Raw genomic sequence first — 22,471 nt, 5'->3', positions numbered from 1 at the left:
GCCCTGTCCAGATTTGCTGACCACCCAGGTGGCATATCTGCAAACGCCCATGAGAGAGCATGCCAACTCCATACAGGGGCACACTGGCTACACTCCCATTGATGCCAGCAGGGTGATTCTGGGAGTTGTTGAGGAGCCCCTTGGCATTCAGGGGTCTCCACTTTGCTGGTTACCTCTCTTTGTACGAGGATTTCTGCCAGGGTCCGCCTTGAGCACACTCTCCACTAGGTGTCCCCCTTTACATGGCGCTGGGTCAGAGTCACCATGTGATCAGCAGGCGAGGCCCCTTCTGGTTCAGCAGTGGACCACCGTGGTGTAAAGGCGCTATATGCAGCAGACAGCACACGGGGGTCTTTATTTTATGAAGCGCCCTTTCCAAGATCACAATTTAATGGAATTCACAAAACAATAAACGACGACACAGAAAGAAAATGAAAAGCCAAAACAGCAAAGTGGCACTCACAGCAGTGGGCAGCGGGATGTGGCCGGAAGGCCAGCGATGTGACGTCCACTGAGCTCATCGGTCAAGGAGTCGTGAAGTACAGTGGAGCCAGCGAAGGGTGCTCAGTGTTGTCACCAGGGGGTGACATGAGTCTGCCAAGCTGGTGCCCATGTGCCAACTATCAATGGCTCTGCCCGCGCCTCATGTCTTTGATTTTCGGGTTTCCTGCTGACCATTAAGCTGCACTGTCATTGGCTAGGAGTGATTCCCCACCACTCACAACACTGGCATCTGTGCCAGGCCACTCCAACCATGTCAGGCTTCCGAGGAGCCGGCCGCAGGACCCACAGTCAGAGTTGTGGCATCATACAGCGGGTTGGCAAAGGACTGCGGGGCGTTGACCTTCTTCTTCTTCTTCTCCTTCTTCATCGTCTCGTTACCCTGAGGATGAAAAGAGCAGAGGATGGGGACACGGGTTCAAAGGTCAATGGCAGAGCCAATGAGTTGTGAGAGGCACCTGAGATCAGACCCCCAATACCCCCCCAGGGGCCACCTCTTCCTGCTGGTGACATGGGGTCAAGTTTGCCACTTCAAAGTAGCTGGCCAGTGCCATTGTGTGCCAGGCCAACTGACCATTGGTCACCGCTGCTTCAATAAGGTTCAAAGAGCAGCACCAGTGAAGAGCGCCCCCAGGAGGCTAGAGGAGAAATAACACGTGCAGTCCAGTTGGCAGTGGACCAGTGGGGTGAGACCCCCTAAAAGGCTGACCAGTGAAAGCCCAAGGGGCTCAAATCTGCCAGCCAGCCCCTGCTGACTGACCAGCTGTGGGAGCCACCACAAGTCTGCAGAGCCCTTGAGGTCATAAGGGAAAGGCGCTATATAGAAGGAAGACTGAAGGACACCACATGGAAGAGCAAATCCCAGAGTAGCCCTGGACTGGTCAGACCACTAGTGGACAGCAGGAACTCAGACTGGTCCTGGAACTGGGTGGTGGGAGTGCAAACAACACAGCAGCCACTTGAGGGGCCAGCGATGAGCCCACCAGCCCATGAGGGGCTTGTGCGGAGCAGAAAAAGGGACATGTTGGGAGGGGCTAGAAAATCAAAGGGATTCTTCTTACTCTTAAGGGGGGTCTCCTTGGGGTCCCAGCCTCTCCATACATGTACTGCAGCTAGGAAAGGCACACTATAGTAGTTATGTGAAAGGCGCTATATAACCAACAGACAGACCAATGTGCTTGTCTCCTTATTTTCTGTACCACCATTCACAATAACTCAGAAGCTGGCACAGGCCTCGATATTGAAAGGCGCTATATAAAGTGCAGTTTGACTTGTGTACCCATGAGATCTGAACCTTTGGCCAGGGGGGTCTGAACTGGCCTCCTCCAGGCCTCTTTGATACCCGTGTGCCACGTTTGGGACTTTGGTTGATCTTAGTGCCCATTTTCTGCCACATTTGGGTCACTGAGCTATTAATTCCCCCCAAGCTCATCCCAGAAAGTGTCTGCTCTTTTCTCGAGGCTGAAATCCTGGAAAGAACGCAGCATTACATTGAGAAGGGTAACCAGAGAGGGCCGGCGATGTCACATCGAGCCGTCAATCCCGAGGAGGTTTACCACAAATGGCAGGCTGCTGGAGGGAGAAGCGCAATGTGCTGTTTAAGGGATTGGCGCCCAACCACAATTAGTACCTGCTATCTCCAGCGTGGCCACGGCGGGCGACCTCTGCCCATGTCGTTCACTGCAGCGTCTGCCGAGCGGCTGCCCCAAAGGGGAAACTGCCTTCTTTTTTTAAGGGCCGCTCCTCATAACTGCAGCTTAAATGAGGGCATTTGCCTTTAGGGGGCACCATCTGGCAGTCTGTGCCAAGATTAACCAGCAGGGGTCTGCAGCTGACAGCCCCACATTGTATGAAGTTCATGAACTAAACCCCCCCCAAGTCAACAGGACTGGACCCTTACTAAGGTGGACTTGGGCCTCCACAGGTGGGCTACCCATGGCACACAATGTCAGCTCACTTAAGAATTAATCAGACTGAGGGTCACAGGGGACTGGAGCTGATTCAAGTGGCATTGGGGACCAAGCCTGAGTGGGGTGCCAGTCTGTCTCAAGGCCCATACCCCCCAAAGGAACTCCTTAACCACTAGGGGGCTCAGTGCCTTAAATGGAATTGCTCAGTGATTTGCACTCAAGTCACTGGATGGCAGCTGCCAACCTTGTCATTAAGAACAAGTGAGCACAGTGGTGCGCCAAATCGCCAACATCAGGGGTCTTCATATCTCTGGCTGGCTATCAAACAGGGGTCCCGTATAAGAGGCAAATTAAGAGGTGACTTGTACCTGCGGGTGCTCCAGCCAGGGGTACACACTGATGTTAATGGCAGGAATGGCACCACTTCGCGGCATCTGAAAGAAAAGCAGCACAGGGAGAAGTGAACTCGTTCAGTTAGTCTGTGTGGCATACAGTATAGCGCCTTTCATTCAATCCTCACAGGCCTCGTCACTTCATTGTCTCCTGTTCTCCACTACCAAACCAAACTGCCATAGCCCAGCAGATTACCCTGCTGCATGTGGGCAAACTGTCAGGCACATGGGCTATTCCAACACATTCTGAGGAAGGAGTTGGCACAAAGCCACTGACAAAGCAATTGGCATGGCAGCTCCAAAGCCCTCGGCCGCCATGTTAAATGTGAAAGGCGCTGTATGAAGCAGGTCAGATCCACTACTGCATCAAAGGTGCAACGAGTTGTTAGGCAGGTAAGAAAATGGGTGGATAAAATCAGAGACAGTGATACCCCTGGAGGTCTTGGGGGTCCCAGCCCTCTGTTTTATGAATGCCCACCCCACAGGCCACAAGGTCACCTTCCTGTGCTGAGCCCAAATGTCCAGCTGCTCTTCTGCTTGGCCTGGTGGACATGGCCCCGCCTCCTAATGTTTATTAATCAGCTCAGTCCCTGCCCACTCTGCACATTCTGTAACAAAGCCCAGTAATGATTGGTCGGCTCATTGTGGGGAGGCGGAGTCTTTTATGTGAGTCCTCCTCCACCTGTCAGATTCCGTCATCCCTGTTGTGGTTTATGGTGGCTGAGGGGTCTTCTGAGATGAGGGTCTTCATGTCTACAAGTGAAGCCCAGCAGTCTTGTGTATACAGTATACGCCATGTCGGACTGGCACCTTTGACCCACTCAGTCAGCTCCCTAAATCTGATTACCCACATCCTTCTCTCATATAGTGCCTTTCATATCTGCTCCCAGCATTCCATGACAGTCCCTCCCTCAGATTCATAAGACACCCCAATAGTCCCACCACACATGTGTAGATAGACACTCGGGCCTGCATGACCCTCTGAATCGTACCTCAGGGGTCCGGGACAAACCCTCCCCACAATCCCCCCGCTCCAAGACCATCAATGTCACGGTCACAAATCCAACTCGTCGGGTCTCCAAAGCACAAAAGTGGAAGTGCAGCAAGAAGACCACAACACAGAAACAGTTGGACAGGTAGGCAGACAAGGCGCTAGAAAGGAAGGATGAGGGGGCATTAAATAGGAGAAAAAAGATGAAGGAAGGCGCTATATAACTGAGAGACAGATAGATAGAAGTGAAAGGCACTATATAACAAATAGATAGATAGATAGATAGATATGTAAGGCACTATATAATCGATATATTAATATGAAAGGCGCTATATAGAGAGCTGTGATGCGAAAGTCTCCTAAATTCTAAAACTGTCTGTTCATTCAAACTGTGATACCTGAATGCTTCCCATGAAAGGCGCTCTACATGGTATACATTGCATAGTGTACACTGGTATATAATGCCTTACATGGGTAGCAAACAGTGGCATGTATTGTTCAAGACTTGGGGTTGGCATCTACTGATAGTCAACATGTAGCACTTCAGCACTGGTACAAAGCCAAGCAGATGTGCCAGGGTGAGTGCCCTCTTGTGGTGTAACCCATCTCAGGCTGACTTCTCACATTCATTCACTGACCGTAGCACCAAGCCACTGGTTGGCTTACCTCTGCTTCACCAGGTCCATGGGCAGTGCCACATTCCATGCCAGGCCCTTTCCTAAGGCAGAAGATAAAAACAAAAGTCCAGTCACAGAACTGGCAGCTTCAACCTTTCCCAGCAAGGCACATCTCAAAGTGCCAAAGTGTGTGGCCAACCAGGACAGTCCGGAGGGCCCAAGGAGTCATAGGCAGGAGTAGGATGCTCATCTGCCCACCACACCACAGTGAAAGGATGCCACTCACCCTGGCACCAACCTCTTCTTGCAGAACAGCAGCGATGCGCCAGCAGTGGCGAACACAAGGAGAGTCAGCCCGGCACTGATGACAGCAAAGACATCTACAGAGGAAGACAGGCAGGAGAGGCGCTATAAAAGGAAATGGCCAACAACATGCATGGCAGTGCCCAATGTGTGATGTATGGCCACACTGTGCCATGTCTTACCAGTTTGTGTGTGAGGAGACAGTGGCAAGCTAGTTGATGGTGGGATGGTCTTCCTCTTAAGATGGCAGCGGTTTCCTCTCCAGTTAGGTGGGCAGCTTTAAGAGACAAAGAAAGACATTAGTTGCTGTGGCACATCTCACCAGTGCCAGATGAGGAGATGGCTGAGGTAAGAGAGCCAGTCAGCCTCAGGTGGCCTGTGACAATGCCAATATAGGCCCTTTAATGTGCTGCACAATCCCAACAGCATAAGTTTTCTGATTGCAACTTCTGAGCCTTCTGGTGACCGAGAAGCCCACTCATGTCACTTTATACCCCAACAGACTGGCACCATGTGGTCACTCCTCCAATTCATATCAGAAATTAGAATACCAGGAAAAACAAGTACCAGCTCCAGCCTGGCAGAGGACATTCAACGCCAAGGACATCTTAACCAGCTGCCAGGTGATTGCCAGTCCAGTCAGATTGTGATGGTGACCTCTGTGAAAGGCGCTATATCGCCTGACCCTGAAGATGGAATAAGACTGGCCAGGTGAGATTTCTGTGACACCAAGTGCCACCAGCTGCAGCCTTGCTACACATGGAATCAACCAGGACCCCCCATGACAATGCCATTTTAGGGACAGCCATCATCAGCCATTTGTCTCAGGAGTGCCAGACCAAATGCAGGTGCCAAACCTAGGTGGGATGCCAGTCCCAATCACTGCACCCTGATTTCCCTGACCCTCCCTGGTGAGTGGACCCCCAGGCAGTATCCTGCTCATCCGGCTCACCTCCTTGTTTGAACCCTGGCCTGTCCTAGTTATCAGAGTGGCTTTAAGGGTCTTCAGGGACTGCCAGGTGACAGGATTCCCAGGCCATGCCCAAGAGCGGCGCCCGTGAAGTGTGACGGTCCGCACAGAGCCACAGAGACGAGAGCTGCTGAGGCGTAGGATACGACACACCTCATCTGCTCCAAATTAACTCGCCGAGCTCTCTGGGCCGCCTGCCTGCGGCTGACAAGGACTCCGCACATCGAGATTCCTCCGCGCTTGGCGGGCACACGCCGTTATTAGCTGCAGATGCCGCTGGGAAGCTCCGACCGTGGGAATGGGACTTGTGCCACCTTTGGGCGCCGAGATGGAGGAGGACGTCAGGCCTGGGATTTCCACTGTGGGTAACCACTCCACTGAGACCCCCTGAGTGCTGCGTGAAAGGCGCTATATCAATAACAGCCACCTGGTGATGATGTGCTCTGTGAAAGGCGCTATATAGAATATCACTTGGCTGGCAGCAGACAGTGTTCTTGTACAAGCATTTTGTAAGTTTGTTTGCTCCATGAAAAGCTTCACGGTGACCCGCTCAGTGAAAGGCGCTATATTTGAGCGTCTGACTTTCGTCTTGTTTCTGCTGTCTGAGGTGCCCAGTAAAAGGCGCTATATAAACCAGACCGTGTGGCTGATTGTATTTGTGCCGTGACTTTTCAGTAAAGCCGCTCAGTGAAAGGCGCTATATCGGTAGATCTTGGTGATCCCCATGTGAAAGGCGCTATATAGCTTCCAGATCGGCCTACTTTGCAGGGTTATGTTACGCTCTGTGAAAGGCGCTATATACAGCAAGCCTGCCCAATTGCTTCAGTTCGTTACTTCTTGTAAGGTTTGCCCAGCTGTTATTAGTTAAAGGCGCTATATGATCAAAACACTGCCTCGTCTGTGCAAGTCCTGCTCACGGCCGACAACTCGCCTTTTATGTTTTCCCATTTTGACCAAAGCAGGAGCCCCCTCGTGTCACCCCGCCGGTGGGCTCCTGCCTCTTTCTGGACTCTCCACATGCCCCCCACGGTCAGGTTAAGGGGTCTGCTTGGCCACACATATTTGTGGTAAGCTGCACTCAAGCTGAAGGTCATCCACCCTTCTCATCTGTCAGTCTGTGACACTGAGTATAGCGCCTTGCGCCGTGTGTCCCTGAAGTAAGGACCTGACAGGCTATGGGATCTCGAGGTCATCAGTCACAGGTAGAAGGGCTCAGCAGGACCTAAGGACCCCCAAGTGATCATTAAGAGAAGGCAGGAAGGGCTCTTGAACCCAGAAGAACGCCAAAGGGGACTTTGAGGAAGACGTTGGGACAATGTGGCCTTGAAGTACCCAGGACGGTGGCTTTGATTCAGTGGTGCCAATCACAGCAGGTGTCAGTGGTGGGATCTGAAATGTCAATCTGTAGCTCTCTCAGTTGCTCCAGCACCCCAATGCAGGACCCAACAACTGGTCACCCCTTGTCCTCACTGACCCGTGTGTGTGACCCCCCACCCCCACACACACACACACATTACTGCTCATTCTAAAGGTGCCCAATGCTTCCCCCTAGTGAGTACAGCGGTCACTGCGACTCTGCCCACAGTCCCATCCCCAGGACTCCTTATGTAGGTGATGGCGCCCCCTAGTGCTGTTCATCTCCACTGCCCTGTCACCTGATCACTGCCCATATAGTGCCTTATGGCACGAGTTCTGTCACCTAATGCACACACAACGCCATGACGGACATTTTGAATTCATACTCACTGGCATGAAGGGCCTCGTCTTCCCAGGGTGCAGGTGCCACCATTTCTGCAGTATCCAGTCGGGCACTCTGAAAACAAGGAGACCAAACACATAGAACATGGCACCCACAGGCACAAGAAGAATTAGTGTGCCCAAAAAGGCTGGCATGAACTGCCAGCTATGGACAAAGTAGTATGTCAAAGTCAGGGAACATGGAGATGCACATTTGAGCATTAAGTGGGCATCTACTGCAAACCTGGCACCAGCTCTTGAAGGCTGTTCTGACTGCTGGCAGTGATGCCCAGAGGGACTCATCTGCCACCAGTATATATCAGCCACAGCCCTAGAGTCCTAGTGAGTGCCCACTTGAAAGGGGTTAAAGGTCTTGCCCAGTGACTCCTATATAGCGCCTTCATGGGCACAGCTCACATTCCTACCTCGGACTCTCTTAGGGACACTCGGTGAGTTGACCCTGGTGACCTCCGTATTTAGCACCTGTCCAATACTCACTCTCAGTGCACTCCCAGCATGCCTCACTCCAGCCGGCTCACCTGTGCAGCTCGACTCATCGGGTTGGAAGGAGACGCAGTCCACGGTGCCGTCACATCGCCGGGAGGGTGGGACGCAGTCATGCGTGTCCTCGCAGAGCAGCGAGTCGTTCAGACACAACTTAACAGCTGCAACAGAAACGAAAATGTGAGGACACCAGCCAGTACCATCTAGGAGTGACATCGCTGGGCACCGCCGCAGGCATTCCAGTTGGCATCATGGAGGCGTAATAGAACAGCCTGGAGATCCTGCCTTAGAGCGCCACCTTGCGGGTGTGGCCATCTAATGGACAGGAGTCAGGGCTGTTGTGCAGCCAGGTGCCCTCAGGGGGCACCATGACCACCTTTAACTTATCAGCGCTCATTGACCAGAGCCCCACAATACAGCCAGGTGGCAAGGTGGTACTGGAGGAAGGACAAAGCAGGGACCCCCAAATATGGGATGCCAGCTCAGGACCACCAATTGACTCAGAGGGCATCCTAGGTGTGAAACCCAACTGTGAGGCAACGATGTTCTGTCTGGTGGTGCCATGCAGTCCACAAGGTCAGGTGGCTGATTATTTTATAGCGCCTTTGATAAATCAATGCACAGGAGACATCAAACATTAGAATGGCGGCGACTGATTTCACATTCTGTCTTCTGCCACTTACGACATGCAAATTCATCTTCAGTGCCCTGGCAGTCGGCAACGCCATCACATCGTAACAGGGACGGGATACACTGCCCGCTTCTGCACTGGAACTCTGAGCTGTGGCACATGTCCTGGGGGCCCAGTGTGCCAGGCATCATGGTAGGGCAGAATTCGTCCGACCCATCCATGCAGTCTGCCTCGCCATCACACTGCCACGTAGAGGATATGCACTGTGGCACAAGCTGGCACTGAAAGGAATCCAAGCTGCAGGTTGGCGGTGGCACTGTAACCACACCTTTAGGACAAAAGATAAAGAAATGAGAGGACGGTGGTCATTCGGTGACCACTGGGACAAGCTGAGGTAGCGCATTCATTACATGGCAGCTCCTAAACAGCTGCCCAGCCAGTGGGCAACTCTGAATACATGTGCTTTGCCGTTGAGTTGGCACTTCACAATCCAAGGAGAAAATGGAGAGCCTGGGGACCCCACTGTGTTGCTGAACCAGAGGTGACGGTGACGTCACCCAACTGATAATATGTTGGGTTGAGGGCATGATATTGGCAGGACTCCTGGTGTGTGTCTCACCCTGTATCCCTCACCCTGTGCCCCCACTTCTCTTTATTATTTGATTTATTATTCTATCATATAGTGCCTTTCACTATCTATCTGTTGATATTTTTGATGGGTATCATGGTGGCACAATGAGCAGCAGTGGCACTGCACAGATCTGAGGTCCATGTGGCTTTTCACTTTTCCTGCCACACCCCACAGGAATGCAAGTCAGGTGACTTTCCCTGCCATGTGCTCAGTGCTGCCAGGCCTTGAGATGGAGGCAGCTGGTTCAGTGAGCCAAGTGGCATTGTTTTTGACATCTGTTGGCCCCTCCTGCTCCCTTATGCCACCTGCCGGTGCAACTTTTGCTGAGCACATTCGATTTGTACCTTGAGTGACGCATTCCTTTGAAAACGAGATGTCATCAAGGGCAATGTCCGTGTCCCCATCTGCGCCAACCTCTGCCTCAAAGATCACCCGGAAGGGTTTGTAGTTGGAGACAATGATGTTGGCATACTTCCAGGTGCCACCCTGGTTTCTGCTGGTAGACCACATGGGGAGTTTCATGCCGCCATCTGTGGCTGTGTACACCTTGATTATGAAATAAAAGCGAGTGGGCATGTTAGAATGGGCATGAGTGGCAGAAGATGATTAAGGGAGTTCCATGACTTCGGATTATGCCCCTCAGACTTGCATGAGGCCTGCCTAGTTGATCTTTTCTGGACACTGGTGCCAATCTCATCTAATTAGAGGCGTTGGTGCCACTTGGCACACTCTAGGTATGTCTTACCTTCAGTGTGCGTATCTGCTTGGAGCCGTCCAAATAGTAGAAGAAGCGCAAGTGGCACACGCCAACACTTGCTGGAAACTGTGCCCGCGTGGAGACGATGGCAACACTGCCTTCCTTTTGAGCCGCAGTGTTGATGTAAATGAATCGGCCTTTGCCACCTTGGGATCAACAGACATAAATCACATCAGTTGGTAACCTACATGTGGCACCACCAGAGCAATGGTGAGCTTCTGATATGCCCAGTCTGGTCATGACCCATCTCAGTGGCCTTTTGCTGAACTATAAATGAGCCTCTGGGACAGAGAACAAATTGGTGCCAGCAGGCTGGCACAGGCCTGATGGGCAGCAGCAGCAAAAAGAGGCTACAAACAAGAGATAAAAATATGTTTCACTGTCCACTGGAGCATAAAACTGGGCAGGCTGACATGTGGCCAGGGAGCACAGTGCCAGTGCCAATGCCACACAAGGTGGGACAGTGATGGGCAGTGCCAGGGGCTCAAGCCAATGGCAGCATTTACTAGAACACCTGACACCAGACAGAGGACAGGAGGAGGCTGGCATGGCATTGAGACCTCTGTGTTGGGACAAACACAAACCCATTGTGCCCACTCTGTTCCAGTCAAGATGGGTGAGTGGCCAATAGACAAAGGGTATTTACCAAGTGTAGCTTGTCTGAATGGTCATTACTGGCACCATGATATCATTAGATGGCAAAAGGGCAACTTAAAGCCAGTCAGATATGGCACTGAACATGGCAGTTCTGGATACCTTTGTCACCAGTCAGTCATTAGGACCCAACTGAGGTCCTCAATCAGGAATTGCCCACTGGCACTGGGTGACACTAGGGGGACAGGGACACCAGAAGGGCACAGGTGTCCAGCATGCCTGCTGCCAAAGAGGGCAGCATAAACCCAAGTGGCCAAAGCCCAGCTGACCGGTCACACTGAAAGCGTCTGACCCCAGAGCGTCTGACCCCAGAGCGGCTGACCGCCCAGCAAATGACCAGTTCCTTACTCACCGTGATCGGTCACCGGGCCGTGCCCTGTGTCCAGCACCCCACTGCTAATAGACCAGTCAAAGTCGTCATTTTCGTCTTGATGGAGGTGGCACGATGATTCCCAGGACTCACCCTCGGGCACATTGAAGTCACAGGTGCCAGGCACTGAATGGATATCACCTGACACAGGGAGACAAAGCCAGCAGAGACTTTAGATGCCACCTCATCACCAGAGGCCCAAGAAGTGGACACTCACCCCAGTAAATGCGCCTTCATGCTTGGCAAAGGACAACTCATCTGGGCAGGTCACACAGTCACAAGGAGTGACCTCTGGTGGCCTCGTCTCACTCCACTGCCACCCCAAGTCACTTGCCCTCACCTGGCTGAGTCCACACACCTGTCTTTTGACCGTCTGTCTCACTGACACTAATTTGCATTGAGGACCAGATGTGCCACATCTTATACCTGCCACGCTGTGACTGGTCAGTGGGTCAGCACTGCCCAAATTACACACCACCTGGGCGCACAGTGGGATGAAATGACAATCTGAGGATCCAACATGGTAATCTGACCTGGATGAGATGCCAGTCCACCAGCCTGCTCTTTCAAGCCTGGTCAAGTCACCAGTGAATCTAACAGGTGCAAACAGCACACAGGTTCCTGGCACCCTGATGCCACTGCCACACATGACTGGATTGTGGCCGGTCACTTACCACAGTCTGCTTCATCTGAGCCGTCGTCACAGTCCGCCTTGTAGTCACAGACGAGTTGGGAGTCAATGCACTGCTTGTTGGCACACATGAAATCCGTGAGCAGCAGGCACAAGCCGGGCACCTCATCACCTGTAACAAGAGAACAAAAGCAAGTAGTGTCAGGAACAGAAATTCAGATGCAGCCATTGAGGTGCGGTGTCACACGCGGTCAGCTGGGCAGAGAGCTCAGGTGCCCACGAGCTTGGGTGCAGAATTACGATAGGATAGGAAAGAAAAGAGCGGGTGACATGAGTGCCACAAAGACCGAGGGTGATCAGGTGAACAACCAGAAAGTGAGCGGAAACTTCAGTGAGAATCCAAATAACAGGAAATTAAAAAGAAATGAGTGTCCGTCAGACAGATGACACGGGTTCAAGTCTCAAACAGGATGCCCCCACCTCGCTCACATGTGCGTGCCCCCCACTCGTACACAGAGCTGGCCAGACCTCTGAGGTCGCAGCACCAACCACTGTGCCACCCAGTGGACCGCTGCATGCCAATACATCTTTATATGTAATTCACTCTGGTGCCAGGTCACGGAGGGCAGGACTGGCGCTGGGCACCCCATTTCGATACAGCATTGGGTCCTGTCCAGGACAGCAGTGGTCAGCGTTGTGGACAGTAATCCTGCCTGCCTCGACTGACTTTATCGTTCCTGCCAGTGCAGGCGGTGGGCCACATGTAGTCGGGTGGGCCGTGTCACTTCGCTGTCCCCCACATTCCCAAACGTGGCCACGTCTGTGTTTCTGCCACGGATTCCCTCTGCTCCCTGAATGTCGTCACCTGCTCATCTCGTTGCCTTTCGGCTCGCATCAGCGACGCCAGCAGATTTATTAGGCGCGGACTTGAACCTGCGCCTACGCAGCGCTCGCCCCCGTGCCCACCCCGATGCGTTCCTACTGTAATTTAAAACCAGGGCCGTGTTGTTCTGGCGGCCCCACTGCTCGACAAGCTGTTGAGGCGTCTGCCACGGCGGAAGGCGTCGTAAATCAGGCAATTTCAGCGCAGACTCCTCGGCAGGGTGAAGTGAGACCGCGCATACTGATGCCCGACTCTGCCATCCCTCGCCATCCATGAATACCTGATTCACATGGAGCCAGGCAGACCGCCGCTAAGCAGATTGAGGCCCGTCAGAGGGTGGCCATTTAGGCAGAGGGCACCAAGCTGGGAGTTACAAGGCACCTGCTGTGCCGTCCACACTGAGATCTTGCCAACTACGCCATGTTCTTCCTTGGCCTGCCTGCACTCCTGCACTTTTCTTCCCACTCACCCAAAGTAAGTGAGAGTCAGCGTGAACAGGGCAACACTGGCACACATCCAGCCATCCACCTTCTGGACTCCAACCTTCCATTGTGGGCTTTAAAGGAGTTGGCAGCCAGCAAGCCTCACACCATCAGGCAGACCAAGGACAGGACTAGGAAACTGGACACTGGGCATGGCTGAGGTGCCCTGGTCTGCTGCTGACATTAGTGAATTTTTTAAAGGGGGACCGCAGTTCAGTGCCAGAACGTAGAGGGTCCTCTTCTGAAGATGGCCAGGAGCCTCACTGAGAGCACCACCACAGGGCAGTGAGCTGGCAACCACCAAATCATTTGAGGAAGATGCCAAGGACACTGTCTCACCAGTCTGACCGTGCCAGTCTCACACCTAATGTGCCAGGCAGTTCTCTACCAGCTGGGTCACTCAGATGGTCAAGCTGGTCAAACAGGCAGCAGAAAATATGGAGTAAGGATTTAAAACTCAGTAAGGCATGCAAAGGGCGCCCTACGGTGGTCACCTGACCACCCTGGCGATGACCACCTGCTGGGAATCTTTGAGCTCCTCCACGTCACTAAGTGAAGACGAGAACAGATTTAGAATGTGGGGCACTGAGATGAAGGACGCGTCAACACCAAGACAGGAGGCAGAAACCATGGGCTATCAGGATGGCAGGCTACCGCATACAGTGCCCTGATGTGTGGGGCACACGGGTAAGGCCTGCCCAGGAGTGCTGTGGGCAATTGCCAAAGAGACACAGTGGCACAGGGGAAAGTCCAGAGGAGAGCAGCCAGGCAGAGGAGACAAAGGGGGTTAGAAGGGAGTGAGTGACAGGAGGTGCCCGTCTCAGGAGCACTTGGCACCCACAATGTGAGCTCACAAGCTCCTCAGCCAAGTGGATTAATCAGACGCTGAGAGGCGCTGGCAGCCGCGGCAGGAAATCTATGAGAAGGTGTTGAAGACCCCCGCTGCCGGCCACCTGACTAATTGGAGCGCGCCGCCAATGTGATAACAGCTTCTCGATGCGCACAGCGGCGCCCAGATGGCGAGGTGTTGAAAGGTGCCTGACTGGAGTCTGTCAGAACCCTGCCTTATGCCACATGGGACAGCCGCGCTGGGCACAAATGGACCCCCTGAAGGTCTGCATGCCCCTCATTGTCTGCATGATGTCTCTATGACGGCCTGCAGCCTCTCAGATCACAAAGTGTCGGCAGGGCTGGTGTCTCAGTCCCATATAGCGCCTTTCACACGGCCTCATCAGCCACCCTCTACCTCATCATTGTGACCGGTGATGGTGACAGCAGGCAAGGCGCTATATGAAGGCTGAATGTCTGCCTCTGTGGTGACGGCTGTGCAAACGGAGACTTCTGATTGGTGGACTGTGCAGGTGAGAAAATGGATGGACAGCCGGACGGTGGTCTTAGTTAAGACGTCTGATGAGATGTCCAAAGGCTGACGAGCAAGGGCGCTTTAGCAGATTTCATCCAAGGGCACTGCTCTCCGGCCAAAGGCCCAGGCTCACTGGCGGTGACTGTGAAAGGCGCTATATAAAGACGGGGTGACAGAACAGAAATGAGCAGTGGTGGCACATCAGTCCCACCCCTGACGTCCTGTGTGACCCTGAGAGACTCTCTTCACCTTATGGAAATGGCGGTAAAGCCCACGAGGTCTGCGTTCATCCTACTAAGGCGCTATATATGCCAGTCAGCTTTCTCGCAGCTCTTCAACCAAACAGAGGCCCTGTCAGCTGACCAGGTGGCCCCCTTGTGGTCAAAGTACAACAAATCATCAAGTCACTTCACCTGCCTGTGCTGACATCAGACCAGTATGGAGATGGGGGCACTGGGATGGTGTTGGCACCTCAGCCCTTCCTGCCAATGTTTCATGCCCACTTTATTTGGTGATATTCTCTTGGCTCCTCCCATCGGTGCCCACCAGTTCATCCCTAGTATATCTCACAATACCCAACATGCTTGGCATGTCCCTCATATGCCAAGGCCTGCCCATGAGTCTGCTTGACACCTCGAGTTTGGGTGGCGCCGGTCGCTTCGATTTGCTGCTTCATGTCAGACATCACGTCTAAGACTTGTGCCCAGTTGTGACCACTCAGAGTTGGCACAGCATGTCATCACCAGTGGATGTGTATTTGGGCGCTGTCTTCTGGGCGGGGGCCTCATTCCACTCCTGCAGGTCTCGAGGAGCACCTTCTCCATTCTGGATGCTGCAAGTCCCAAGTCCCAAGTCAGAAGTTTATAAGTGACGGCCTCTGGGACTGGGACGTCCTCAATAGGCGAGGTGTGGGACAGTGACTTGGTTTAGTCTGGACTGCCACATAGGACAGCAGGAGCGCCTCCTGAAGACACCGCTCGGCTGTGCCAGTACTGCCCATGCCAGTGAACTTCATCAATGTGAGGTCCTTCGAAGGGGATAGTGTGCCCACTTCTGATTGTTCTTCTTATGTGATGTCCCCTCCTGCTGGCAGATGAAGAGCTGAATGAGAGATGGGCACATAGTGTGGAGGGCACACGTGCAGGACTCCAGTGTCATCTTCACTCTTCCATCTGCACCATTTGGTACGATGAGTGCCCGGTGTGGGTGCCCAGCACGACCAGCTCAGCCAGTCTATAGTGAGTGCCCACTGCAGGCTTATCTTCTGTAGCGAGCGTCCACTGCGGTTTACTCCTAACAAGCTCCCCATTGCCACTAAATGTCCAGGGCTGCGTCTCTGTCCTCAGTGTCCAGTGCAGTCCACCTACACAATGCCATCTGCTGCCTCTTTGTAATGGCACCTACATGGATGGTCTTCTTCTTCTGGTGGGTATCTGCTTGGTAAACATGACCTCTTGTCCCAGCAGTGACTCCCGTGTCCCCAAGTCACTGTCTGTCACCCAGTCACTGTTCTCTAACTTTCTAAAGTTCTACTTCTCTATGTCTGACTCTCTCAATGATGCTCAGATCCTGCCGACTACACCATCCTTCCTTCTCACTTATTGGTCTTTGAATGTCACCTTCTGGTGCCAGTAAGCCTTTCATCTCCTGGTCTATGAGGCCCCACAGATGACCACAGGTTCAAAATGTCAGCTCTCAACCAATGTGACCCTAACGTGGCTGCGGTCATCTCAAACTTCTTGGCCAGTGAGACATTACGGGTCACACCACTGGCAGATCAGATGACCAGTAACGATGGCGACACAAGATGGCGATGACGTCACAATCCAAATGAAAGTGACAGCTGCCACCACATGCCTGCCACTGTGGCCTCACTCTGGGCTGCCCACCGGCCTTCTTGGTCTCCCAAAGTCCCCCAACTGACTTTGCTTTGACAGAATGGTGGTCCAGGACAGGACTCCCCTGTGCCACTGCCAGCTGTGGCCCCTGGTGCCAACTATTGGAGTATGAAGACGGCAGCCCATTAGCAGCCCTTCTTATTGTAAGAACTCAGACCAGTGTCACCTTAGTGGTCACTGCCAGCCTCTCCTGTGTCCCATGTGACCAGCTTTGGTCTTCATTCTGCTCCGTGGTCACCTATGCATAACCCTCTGAGTGGGTCACCCAAAGGGGGCTATTGTGGACGTAGCCGAGAGAGGACCACCTGCAGCTCACCTGGTGCAGAGGCCAGCGGTCACCTGGAAACTTGACCCTTACTGTCCCACTGTCATACATTCAGCAGAAAAGTCTCCGCTAGAGGTGTCACTCAGCCCATCGCCTGCCAGTCACGGGGTGGTCAGAGATCTAGGGACAGAGGGGACACTCAGCTCTGCCATATGCACCATATGCACCAATCATCTGGCAGCTGGCATGGCTGCCCAGTCCAATTTATGTGGCTGTCTTATGGGCACCAAACCCCCCTCCCCCCACCATCTGTTTTCATTCATCAGACTTACCAGGCTGGCAGCTTTCAAAGCGAATGTCGTCGATTGCGGCCCCTCCACCGAAGTCCTTAGACCGGACCCCCTCGAAGATTATCTCAAAGTCCCTCAGCCTCCTCAATGGCACTTCGGCTTTCACCCAGGCGTCCCCTGGGCTCCCCGTCTTGTTCCATACCTCAGAGAGGCCACGGTCAGTCTGGAAGGAGATGGCACGGTCAGCAAGGGGCATATGGACCAGCAGGAAAGGGACAAAGTGCCACTGGTACTACTCGGGCGTCCCAGCATGCAGTGGTACTTTGAACTGAGTCAATGCCAGCCTGTTACTGTTTATAGTGCCTTTCATTAAACACACACATACCAGCCTGCCAAATTCCTTTAGACAGCATACGTAGAAGCAGCCAGTGGGCAGGAATAATATGGAGGGCAGAGTGCCACTGAGAAGAGCAACCGGGTCACCCTTGAGGGCAGAACGGGTGGCAGAGACACTTAGAGGAGCAACCGCCTCGGCCGTCTTCTTTGAGGTCCTCTTTAGCTACTGGGAGCACAGCCGCCCTGTGGCCTACTTAACTTGGCCTATTTTTAGAGTGCCTGGCACAGCGGAGGGTGTGCCGGGGGCATGCCAGTCACTAATTATTTGGCATTTTAACCTTCTTTTCTGACCTGTAAGTGATATAGCGCCTTGCCTTTGGGTGTTGCAGTGCGCTATAAAATGCTGCACCTGCTCTTCTTCACCTGCTGTGTGTGTTGCCCATGTGGCACGCGATGTCACAAAATGCAGCAATGTGTATACAGCTCCTTTGACCCTGAAGAAACCCAAGATGATGAGGTTGGATGAGACACTTCAGGAGCGTCCACACTGCCCAGAAACAGTGAAAGGCGCTATAAACATTAACTACCACCACCGTGTCGGCTCGTGTGTCAAACAGCAGCTTGAGGTCATGCGTATGACTGAAAGGCGCTATAAACAGATACAGCTATCAATGCCCACCGGTCACATCACCTAGCAGGACTGTACAGTGGAGGTGGTGTCTGTGATGAGAGGGCGCTATAAATAATAACTGGCATCAAAACCCAGTGTCAGTCACATTGTGGGACCTTGAGAGGCTGCTCAGTATGCTGACGGTCACCTAAATGTCCATCCTGGTCACCACTGGTAGATGAGCAGGAGACACCAACTTGCACTGACCTTGATGGCACGAGACACAAGTGTCACATCTGGATTTTATAGTGGAGCTCACCGTGAAAGACACTCTATGGACTACCAGTGGAGCTTGGAACCAGCTTATTGTCAAAGGTGCTACAGAAATGACGAAGGAGAAGGGGGTCCGCCACCTACAGAACCCACCTTCACATAAAGCCGGATGATGCCGGTGGCCTTGGGTGACACGAAATACCAGAAGGTCAGCCTGCAGGTGCTACTTGACTCCGTCCACCTGGAGCTCTTCATGTGGGCCTTGTCACCGCAGAGGCCAGCTGGGGTGGCCTCAAGGTAGGCAAAGTGTCCTGTAGGGTGACAAAATAAAAAAAATTCTATAGCGCCTTTCACAGAGTGCTTTTGTTCTTTCATTCATTTCCTAAAAATTAAATGAAGACCCCGAGGTCAGCTGGAGACCACCTGCTCCATGTCCTTATCATGGAACTCATTTATCTATCTATCATATAGCGCCTTTCTTATCAATCTACCTGTCTATCTTCCATATGGTACCTTTCTTATCTCACAGTCTGCCACTACTGTGCCAATGGGCACTGAGCAGATGTTTGAACCCAAAGCCTGGGCCACTAGGGGGTTTCAGGCAGGCTTGTATTTCATCGTGGTAGGGACTTGTGCTCTATGAAAGGCGCTATATAAACTCACGCCGGGCAGCAGACTGGTGGTCTGGCGTTTGCAACAGACAAACTGGCATTGGAGTGCTGCCTGTGGGTTTCTGACAGCTGCTTGTAAATGGCAGTGGCTGGCACTTGACACAAACAATGGGCAAGGACCACTCAGGCACCATTAAGCCCTTCCTCTCAATTGTGGCCTGATGCCCTCACCGCCATGTACGCTGGTGGCAGACTGCAGGTGCCCACCCAGACGGCACACTTGCCTTTCACTCCCCAATGAAGTAGCCCAATCATGCCAGGGCATGCTTGTCATAAAGTACCGTTTTGGGTCCCCAGTGTGTGGTCCACGGGGGGTCGAAGGCTCTGCAGTGACCCCAGTCCAATGACCCAGTCAAAGTTGTCAGCCAGCGAGTTCTCCCAGCCACATCGGCCGTGTTCAAAGTCACAAGAGGTGCCACATTCCTCCTCATCGGTGCCATCTACACAGTCATCCACAAAGTTGCACTGCTGCCTGGGTGTGTAGCACCCCCCATTGTGGCACTCCAGGTATCCAGATGGGCAAAGTCCTAACAACATAAAATGGAGCGATTAGTGGTCAGATCAGCCATCTGATTTGCTTGCCAGGTCATGTGGTGGGCATCACATGCTGCCCACCAATCACTGAGCCAAAGCCTTAGAATATCAAGAAGAACCAACCAAGAAATTAGCAACAAATGAGAAATGGGCAGTGCACCCACCTGGCAGCACACAGGACCCTCCCAATGTTATAAAATATGACAGGGACAACGTAGCGGCCAATCACGACAAATATCTGCCACCTCTGACCACGTCCTTGGCCACCCCGCTCCCTTGTGTGCCACTCCACTTGGTGTCAGTGTCTGCTTGTGGTTTCTGACAGATGTTCATCTTTAGTTACTTTTGTCACAAGATGGGGACATTGTCCTGTCCTGTCCTGTTAATCTGTTGTTGGGCTTTGCTGTTTTGGCATCAAATTCATCTGTCATCGTTGGTAATGATTCCCTTTGCCAGCCACATGGCACTCCAACATCTTAGGTTTGCTCTTATGACAGATGGTGGGGGGGCACAGTGCATGTGCCAGCCTGGAAAGGATTTACAGGCTTATGGGGTCTTCATTTGACTCAACAAAGAGGAGCCTGATGTCCTGCAATAGACCATCGCACCACCACCCCCAAGGGCACCCTGGCATCAAACTGAGCCAATTCTGGCCTTCTGTTTATGGACTGGCACCCGTTGCAAGGCACAGGAGAGGAGTCTGTGGAATGAGATGGTGACTTGAGGATGGAGGGTGGGCACCTATGGGGCAGCAAGTGCCGTGTGGAGAGCCAATCAGCTCAGCATTAGGGGGCGAGCTTCAGGGGTGAAGGCCCTGGACTTTGTGCCCATCTCCTTTGTTGTGATAACCGAAATGTCACATGATGTCAGCGGGCACGGCGGAGAGCAGCAGAAGCAGCTGACGTTGAAGATTTGACGGTCGGTCGTCTGCCTTCTTTATCACCTCGGTGGTGACGGCCAGTGAGGCTGAGGAGGGCACCCTGATGGCAGTGCCACATGGTGTGCCACGCCGTTGGGGCTTATTGGGAGATTCGCCTCGCCCCTCACCTGCTATTTTCTTTTCTTATTATTTGTTGAGCCCCCCCAAAGGGGGTGGAGCCTCTGATCACCCCACCCGTTGCCCCATTGCCTCCATGTGCTGCCCATCGCACCTCCACTTGTTGTCAATCCCTCACCTGTCCTGTCACTTATGTTGTCCCTGAGGTCCTATTTAAGGGGTCCTCACTGACCCACTGACCGAGTGACACCACACTGAGCTCTGTGTCCCCGAGAAGTGGCACTCAGCTATTAGGAATCTGTTTGGGGGGCCGACTTTTGAGCTTTGCTTAGCATTTGAAATGGCAGCCCCTTATATAAAAGTGGGCGTCGGCCTTTATAGCGCCTGACAGGTGACACGTCACAGCATCGATGGCCTCTGGTGCAGCAGTGGCCTTCACTCTTTGGCTTCCTCAGCAACATTGGGACTGGAAAAAAATGGGAGAAGTTTGTCAGAGCCGGGAAACTTGCAGAAGACGCCGGCTGCGGCTGCCAACTTCACAGTTCAATTACAGCGGCTCGAGAAAACTTGAAACAATCTGACAGAATAAATGTGGAGGGGGGCCGGGGGCATGGAAAAGTCAGACCACAAAGCACTTGGAAACGACTTGCGGCACCAGCACTAAGCCCTGCACTTGTGTTCTCGATTAAAAGTGGCTGGCGCCCAACGAGAGTGCACGGAGCGTTCAGCCGCTGCGGCGAACTTGTGATGGGGGGGGTGAAAGGCGCTATATAATACGTGAGAGAGAGAAATGACAGGCGCTAGCTAGATGGACAGACAGAATGTGGAAGGCTCAGTAAAGGCGCTATATAATACATGGCTCTACAATTGAAGAGGAGATAGACAAAGGGAGTGAAAGGCGCTATACAACTCTCTGCAACTGGGCGTCACCTCTCTGCATCCCCTTGGGCTGATTGCCCACCCCGGCAGGTTGATTCACTTTAAAATCACCAGATTTATCAAAGACCCCCGTCCTGAGCCCAGTGCCAGCTTTGTGTAGGTGGGATTTGGCTTCACCTAGGGGCACCTACATCAGAGCACCTTATGCCCATCCCAAAGGGTGTCAAGGTGGTCTTAATGACAGGGGGCACTGTGATGTGCCACCCGCTGCTCTACAGTCTCTGCCTCTCAGTGCCTTCTGTGTATTCAGAGGAGGATTCAATCGGTGGCCAACAATGGCATGTGGCACACTGTATGCCCTCACACTGATCTCCTTGAGACCCTCTGCCCTGCTATTGCCTGATAAGTTCTCAGCTGGGTAATGGGGGTACAGGGTGGCATCCTCTGCGGCAATAGAACAGTGGCAGGGTCTGGAAGGCCCCTCAGCCCCATCCAGACCACCACTCTGACTGCCCACCTGCTTGTTGCTGTGTTTATATAGCGCCTTTCACTGTCAGGCTCACATTCATGTAACTCATATAGCGCCCTACTCCAAGGCCTCCTAACAAAGGACATACCTTGTTGCAGGTCCCCTCAAGTTACCATTGAAACCAGTAAGCCACTGGAAGGCTAACACACCGCAGACAGGGACTGCATTATAATCCATATATATATAGGATATATATATAGCGCCCTTCATTAAGGCCCAAGGACCAGATACAAAGTAAAGAAGATGTGACCACAGCAGGAGATGCCAGGCCTTCAGCAGTCGGGCTCTGCCTGTGCCCCCCCCCCACCTCGTCTTGTGCCATCAAACTGCATTGTAAGGCTGCTTGGGGGCAGGTGTGACTGTCCTGCTGTATTAAAGGTAAGAGGCAGGCTGGCACAATTTTTCTTGGTGACAATGACATGAGCCCTATCAGTGTGGGTTTGTCACCTTAATTGCACACTCGGGAAACAAGTGACAAGTTGATGACACCCCAGCGAGGGTCTCACTTCCTCAAACGCTGACCTGGATCCCTTCTTTATAGTGCCTTTCACAACAGACTGAGGGGAGTGTGAGGAGCACATTCAGAGCATTCAAGGGGGGCTTCGCAGCCAGATCTATGGGGGGCACCACAGGGCCACATGAGACCCCTCTGGAGTGTCACAGACACCTACGGGTTAAACAGACATGTCGGCGACACTTGAGGTTCAGGGTCACCACTCCGGGGTCACAGGCGGCCCCCCATTCCAAGAACGGCTCCTTGTTCTTTCCCCCCATGTGGCGTCACTGCATATTTTGCCAGTGAATCCATGAGAAGTGATTCTGTGTGTCTGGTGGTCCGGCTGACCTTTGGTGCTCAGAAAGA

At 52.9% G+C, this 22,471-nt stretch overlaps 1 protein-coding gene across 1 annotated transcript in view; it reads right to left on the bottom strand.

Moving 5' to 3' along the window:
• Positions 1-344: 344 nt before the first annotated feature.
• Positions 345-22,471, bottom strand: part of malrd1 (MAM and LDL receptor class A domain containing 1) — a 54,634-nt gene continuing 32,507 nt past the window's right edge. The window contains exons 23-37 of the mRNA XM_039754223.1: positions 18,952-19,197; positions 18,153-18,310; positions 16,823-17,003; positions 11,643-11,771; positions 10,951-11,109; positions 9,933-10,090; positions 9,532-9,733; positions 8,609-8,884; positions 7,961-8,086; positions 7,431-7,497; positions 4,897-4,991; positions 4,698-4,791; positions 4,461-4,512; positions 2,780-2,845; positions 345-883 (exon numbers count right to left, since the gene is read on the bottom strand). Of these exons, the coding sequence (XP_039610157.1) occupies positions 758-883; positions 2,780-2,845; positions 4,461-4,512; positions 4,698-4,791; positions 4,897-4,991; positions 7,431-7,497; positions 7,961-8,086; positions 8,609-8,884; positions 9,532-9,733; positions 9,933-10,090; positions 10,951-11,109; positions 11,643-11,771; positions 16,823-17,003; positions 18,153-18,310; positions 18,952-19,197 (2,135 nt within the window). The 3' untranslated portion in view covers positions 345-757. The remainder of the gene's footprint in view (positions 884-2,779; positions 2,846-4,460; positions 4,513-4,697; positions 4,792-4,896; positions 4,992-7,430; positions 7,498-7,960; positions 8,087-8,608; positions 8,885-9,531; positions 9,734-9,932; positions 10,091-10,950; positions 11,110-11,642; positions 11,772-16,822; positions 17,004-18,152; positions 18,311-18,951; positions 19,198-22,471) is intronic.

Source organism: Polypterus senegalus, chromosome 5 (genome assembly GCF_016835505.1).
Source record: "Polypterus senegalus isolate Bchr_013 chromosome 5, ASM1683550v1, whole genome shotgun sequence".
In the NCBI taxonomy this organism is placed as follows: Eukaryota; Metazoa; Chordata; class Cladistia; order Polypteriformes; family Polypteridae; genus Polypterus; species Polypterus senegalus.
The sequence above is the reverse complement of the archived record's forward strand: the minus strand, read 5'-3'. Positions and strand labels throughout refer to the sequence as shown.